Source organism: Danio rerio, chromosome 22 (genome assembly GCF_052040795.2).
Source record: "Danio rerio strain M-AB ecotype USA chromosome 22, GRCz13ab, whole genome shotgun sequence".
Classification (NCBI taxonomy): domain Eukaryota; kingdom Metazoa; phylum Chordata; class Actinopteri; order Cypriniformes; family Danionidae; genus Danio; species Danio rerio.
In genome coordinates this window covers 39,633,069-39,640,000 of record NC_141042.1, presented here as the reverse complement: position 1 = coordinate 39,640,000, position 6,932 = coordinate 39,633,069, and the positions used below count along the sequence as shown (strand labels likewise).

General features: G+C 39.0%; 1 protein-coding gene across 5 annotated transcripts in view; it reads right to left on the bottom strand.

Moving 5' to 3' along the window:
- The window catches only part of armc9 (armadillo repeat containing 9), an 89,543-nt gene that overhangs the window by 13,226 nt on the left and 69,385 nt on the right, over nucleotides 1-6,932 (bottom strand). For all 5 annotated transcript variants that reach the window (XM_087304690.1, XM_087304693.1, XM_087304694.1 and 2 more), the window contains one exon: nucleotides 4,870-4,978. In XM_087304690.1, coding sequence (XP_087160816.1) covers nucleotides 4,870-4,978 — 109 coding nt within the window. The remainder of the gene's footprint in view (nucleotides 1-4,869; nucleotides 4,979-6,932) is intronic.

Sequence of the window (6,932 nt, the reverse complement as noted above, 5' to 3'; positions counted from 1 at the left end):
AATTATTAGCCCCCCTGAATTATAAGACCGCTTGTTTATTTTTCCCCCCAATTTCTGTTTAACGGAGAGAAAAAATTTCAACACATTTCTGAACATAATAGTTTTAATAACTCATCTCTAATAACTGATTTATTTTCTCTTTGCCATGATGACAGTAAATAATATTAGACTAGATATCTTTCAAGACACTTCTATACAGCTTAAAGTGACATTTAAAGGCTTAACTAGGTTAATTAGGTTAACTAGGCAGGTTAGGGTAATTAGGCAAGTTATTGTATAATGATGGTTTGTTCTGTAGACTATCGAGAAAGAATATAGCTTGAAGTAATAATTTTGTCCCTAAAATGGTGTTTAAAAAATTAATAACTGCTTTTATTCTAGCCGAAATAAAACAAATAAGACTTTCTCCAGAAGAAAAAATATTATCAGACATACTGTGAAAATTTCCTTGCTCTGTTAAACATCGCTTTGGAAAAATATTTAAAAAGAAGAAAAAAAAATTGAAGGGGGCTAATACTTCTGACTTCAACTGTATATATAATTTACATTATATGCCTTTTTATGTTATTGGCTTCTATACATGAATATCAGTATCGTCCAAAATTTCGGTATCAGTACATCCCTAATTAATGCTTTTGTTAAACGTAGAGAAACGCTGTTATTAGCTTTGTAAAATTTAAATCCTTTCACTGAACATGAACAGGTTCTTTATGCAGAAATATAATATCTGCAAGCATTTTTCTCATAAACATCCTTTATGGCCGTCCAGCAATAATCCTCACAAAGACAACTACAGTACGGTGGGATACATTAAGTATTGAACACATCACAGTTTTCCATGGTAAAAATATATTTCTAAAGGACTCGTTGACATTATATTGACCCGGATTTTGGTAAACACCAAAAGGAAAGTCAGAACATTTTATTATGAGTAATAACAATGGAATTACACAAAGAGATAAGTAAATATTTTGGTAATGGCAGCTTCAAGATGCCTCTTGTATAGAGAACACTAATCTTTAGCTCTTATTTACTACTGGAGTTGGATCAGGTGATTGACTAGGCCATTCTAGCAGCTTCATTTTCTTTTCTGAAAGCAGTTGTGCTTCCTGGTCTGTGTTTTGGCTCATCGTCTTGCTGAAATGTCCACTCTGGGTTCATCTTCATCCTCCTGCTAATGTAGATGTTGGACTGAAGCAGCTGATGTTCATTTACACTGAGGAAGAGCAGAGGGTTGCTGAAGAACTACTGAGAGATTTCAGCTGCTGTCTGGGCTTTCCATGCCATCCGGCACCTCCCGTTCTTCATGTGTTTGATCATTTTTCCCTGTGGCATTTCGGTTTGGTACACATAACTTAATACTTCTTTGTATTTATGGAATAGTTTGGTTGTTACTGACATCTGGTCAAATACATCAAACGCTCCTTTAGAGATATGTTTTCTGAGAAAAATGTTGACGTTTGATACTTAATTTACCTACAGTATGTTACTGTGATGATGATATTACACAAATGCAAATTAGCGTTCTCCTCAGTTCAAGCTCATGCTGTAGATTTACCATCTGACCCATTAAATCTGCCATTTTGAGGGCTGTGATGAAGATTCTGATTGGCTGTTAGTGCTTGTATTGTTCGTTTGGTTGAAATGAAGAAAAATCAGTGCAGAAACACAATCGCTGTCAATACATCTGAACAAAACACATGTATCTTTGTCGATTGTCTGAGCTATTATTACTCTGAATGTTATGGTGGGTAAAAAGCTACAGTTACAACCTATTCACAATGGTGCAGTGAATGGGAAAAGGAAACGCAAACCCCAACGTTTTTATAATGTTGCTCCATTCACACAACACTGCAAAATATAGGACAGAGGAACTCCCATATAAGTGCATGTTTACACAGAGGAACATATGCTAAAACAACGAAGGAAATGCAAAACACAGCATAATGCAAAACCATATTTGCTTTGAATGGCTCTCGGGAAATGTTTGTATCGTTGTTTGGGTTGGGTTTTCATGTGTAAGATCCCATTAGTTGGGTCTCGATTATCAACTATGATCCTGAGCTGTTATTTTGTACTGGACTCAGGTCAAGTGATTGGCTGGGCCATTCTAGCAGCTTTATTTTCATTTCTGAGAGTCTCCTTGTCTGTGTTTTGGATTATTGTCTTGCTGAAATGTCCACTCTGGTTTCATCTTCATCCTCCTGCTAATGTGGATGTCGGACTGAAGCAGTGAATATTAATTTGCAGAGGGTTGCTGAAGAACTACTGAGAGATCCCATTTGTTGGGCGTCTCATTTCAGAAAACTAACCCTTTATTTGTAGAAGATCTACTTTGGATGAAATGAAGTGGGAGAGAGAGAGGGGGATAGGATCAGAAAAGGTCCACAGGTTGGGCTTTAAACTTGGGACATCCTATATATCGATATATACCAGCGCACTAACCACTGGGCTATCAGAACTGACAAAAGTAACCATTTAAAGAGGCTGTTTACACATGGGCATTGTCCCATCTGAAAAATCCAGCTTAAACCAGCCTAGGATATATATATATATATATATATATATATATATATATATATATATACAGTTAAAGTCAGAATTATTAGCCCTCCTGAATTATTAGACCGCTTGTTTATTTTTTCCCCAATTTCTGTTTAACGGAGAGAAGATTTCTTTCAACACATTTTTAAACATAAAAGTTTTAATAACTCATTTCTAATAATGGATTTATTTTATTTTTACCATGATGACCGTAAATCATATTTCACTAGATATGTTTCAAGACACTTCTATACAGCTTAAAGTGACATTTAAAGGCTTAACTAGGTTAATTAGGTTAACTAGAAAGGTAAGGATAATTATGCAAGCTATTGTATAACGATGGTTTGTTCTGCAGACTATCGAAAAAAAATAGCTTAATGTGGCTAATAATTTTGACCTTAAAATGGTGTTTAAAAAATTAAAAACTGCTTTTATTCTAGCCAAAATAAAACAAATAAGACTTTTTCCAAAAGACAAAATATTATCAGACATGCTGTGAAAATTTCCTTGCTCTGTTACACATCATTTGGGAAATATTTTAAAAAGAAGAAACATTTTTGAAGGGGGCTAATAATTCTGACTTCAACTGTGTATGCATATATATATATATATATATATATATATATATATATATATATATATATATATATATATATATATATATATATATATAATATTGATCAAAATAACAAAAATGCAAATTTTCATTATTATGTGGATGATACAGTAATATACATGGCTGCATCTACACCCAATTTGGCCCAATCTGTGAAAATCTGCATTTCCCAAATCAAAACTCCCATTTTTATGCAAAATCTTCCACCGTTCTCTTCCCCAACACTCCCACCTAAACAGAGCTGGACACAACTACTTTCCTAACTTTTTCCAACCTAATGGTTTGAAACACCCTGCTGAGACAGAGGGGTTTCATGGCCCTTTAAAATGCCGTCTAAAAATACTACACTATTATATTATTTCTTTCCTTAACCCACACTAATATGACTGTAAACGCTTATGCACACATACTGTGCATGCGTACAGATGTTAGACGCTTTTGTCTGGATCATATCCGCCTGCCGTTTATTTACTTTCCATGTCTTTGAAACGTCAGAGCAACAAGTCGCACCTGTGGTCTGCTTCTGCTGCTGAAAGACAGCTCACAGTAAACATTCTGAGGTATTTGCAGAAACTGACAGCATCCATTACATCTGCTTTACAAATACACTTTAGGCCTATTAGTACCAATTAAGCATGGTGTCAACGCCACAGCCTCCCTGAGTATTGTTGCTGACCATGTCCACCCCTTTATGACCACAGTGTCTCCATCTTCTGATGGCTGCTTCCAGCAGGTTAACACGCCATGTCATACAGCATGAATCATCTCAGACTGGTGTCTCGAACATGACGATGAGTTCACTGTACTCAAATGGCCTCCACAGTCACCAGAGCTCAATCCAATAGAGCACCTTTGGGATGTGGTGGAACTGGAGATTGGCATCAAGGACGTGGAGCCAACAAATCTGCGTGATGCTATCATGTCAATATGGAGCAACATCTCTGAGCAATATTTCTAGTATCATGTTGAATCTATGGCATACAGGATTGAGGCAAAAAGGGGTCCAACCTAGTACTAGTCAGGTGTACCTAATAAAGTGGCCGGTGAGTGTAGTTCTCTTTCTACATGGCACAGGATTTGAAGATCGGACTTATACTGGAAGAATGTTAATTTCACAACACATGAAGCGCCCAGGTGTAAACAGGCCCCTAAAACAGACCGTTATTCATAGTGAAGTGCGAGTTATTGTGCATTGAGACGTCTCCAGAGTTTATATTTCAAGTCTTAAAATAATTAGATTACATTCAGATTTCAGCACTCGTTTAATTAGCCAGTTCTCCTGCTGGACGAGAGTAAAACGATAGCTTTTTTGGTGATGCACGTGTGTTCAAAGGGTCATTACATCCACAGGTCTGCGGGAGTCAGGGATTCGGGGAGGAAAGGCTCTGAATCGGCCCTTTGTTTAGCACTGTTTGATTCTCATGACAAAAAAAGTCCGTCCCGGGGCAATGCTGACTCAAGGTTCGATGGTTCGCTACGCTCCCGAATTCCTCTGGTCTCTCTCCAGCTCGCTGCCTTTAAGGGCTAGGTTACAGCCGGGGACATGCTTGATAACACCGCATCCTCTGGACCTTTACATTTTAGATGCGCCATGCCACACTGAGCATGGAATGTCGCACTTGGATCCCTAAAGCTCTTGTTAAGGTAACACTGTAGTGGAAGATCCTGAGATACTGGGGAAAGTGCTGTGAATGGGTTAGCAAACGCACCTGTACGACTGCACGCTGTTGGTGGTCTGGCCCGGCGCAGGTACATGTCTTTCCGGAGACCCCATGAGCCCAGATTCCACAGAGGAACGCCAGCAATCTGAATCCGTGGCTGATGGAGAAAGAGTAGAAGACGTCACACACAAGGCTCACACGTGGCTGACATCATTAACACACACACGCCGCGCCGAGGGGACCTGAGAGAGGCGCATTTTCACAAGGACATGCAAAGTGCTCAGGGAGAAGAGACGTGCGGTGGGGTTGCGCTATGTGTGGAAACTGAACGCCAATAGCTGCTAATAGAACAAAAGTCCGTCAAAAATAAACGAAGCAGGCACAAATCTAACACACACAATGTTTTAACTGTCATGTTATACTAATCCAGTTACCAAAGATATCAAAAGACTAAAACAGTCTTGCTTCCAAACATAACCAAAACGATTAAAGTGTGAGCAGCTCGCTCTCTGCAGCTCTCACATGGTCGCCCACTGAAGCTAAGCAGGGCTGCGCCCGGTCAGTACCTGGATGGGAGACCACATGGGAAAGCTAGGTTGCTGCCGGAAGTGGTGTTAGTGAGGCCAGCAGGGGGCGCTCAACCTGTGGTCTGTATGGGTCCTAATGCCCCAATATAGAGACAGGGACTCTATACTGCTCAGTAAGCAGTGAGACGTTGATGAGACGTTAAACCGAGGTCCTGACTCTCTGTGGTCATTAAAAATTCCAGGATGTCCTTCGAAAGAGTAGGGCTGCCTAAATAAAGAGTAGTACTGGCTAAATCTGCTCACTGGCCTCTGTCCATCATGGCCTCCTAACCATCCCCATATCATAATTGGCTTCATCACTCGGTCTATTCTCCACCAATCAGCTGGTGTTCGGTCTGGCGCAAAATGGCTGCCGTCATGTCATCCAGGTGGATGCTGCACACTGGTGATGGATGAGGAGATTCCCCCCTATGTGTAAAGCGATTTGAGTGCCCAGAAAAGCGCTATATAAATGTAAGGAATTATTATTAATTATTATTATTATTAAAGCTCCCATGAAATTAAAACTTGTTTAAATGTTAGAATCAGTCTTGCTAGTTTATAAGACATCTATAAGCTAGTGTGCTGTAAAACAGTGACCAAATTCGCGTTTAGAAGATAAAAAACTGATATAATAGGGTATATACAGAACTTCTTAATTTAAATTTTCCTTTTTTAATACCTTCAAAAACAATGTAATACCAATACCAACAAGACTTGGAGCTACAACTGTAGTGGCGCAAATAAAATATCTTACCAAATGGAATAACATGTTGCAGATAACTTTGTAGTGCCTTGTAATAGGCTACCTTTGTGGCTTTTGTCGGCTTATAAATTACACAAATATAGCACAGCACAAGATCAAATTTGGATCGGTACCAGCTGGCCGATACCCAATCCAGCAAAAATATCAAACTTCGAAATATCAATATTTAAAAATAGTCAATCCAAATATCGGGATAGGTGCACTCTTAATTTAAAGGGTCACGAAACACCAAAACACATGTGTTGAGCTGTTGACAGTCGTATATGTGTCCCACACTGCTAAAAACACTATTAGGACACCTATATTTCACTAAAAAGTGTAAATTGGTTGTTTTGCGTTATTTCAAGCAAATTCATACTTCCGGTTTGAAACTAATTTTTGAAGCTGCGTCACGGTCATGAGATAATAGCGTGTATTCCAGCGTGCAGACTGGACGTCTGTGCCAGAGTGTGTCTTATTACGTCTTACAGTGTGCTGCATTAATGCATGAGTAAGGCTTGGTTCAAACCAATCAGCGCGCTCTATTGTGCAACTTCATTAATATTCATTAGTCACAGTGTTTAGACGACAGAGACGCCACGTTGTGTTGGCAAAACAAGCGTGAAGTGTTGCTTTTATAGTTTGCTGCAGTTCAGTTTTGTTTTCATTTTCTCTCTGTGAGAGCTCAGCTGGAGTCACGTGTGGATTAACAGTGTACGCGACGCTCGACAACAATAACTAACGTGTCTAAGGAGGATTATTGTTTACCTGAGAGCTGTTCTCATCTGCAAACACTGAGA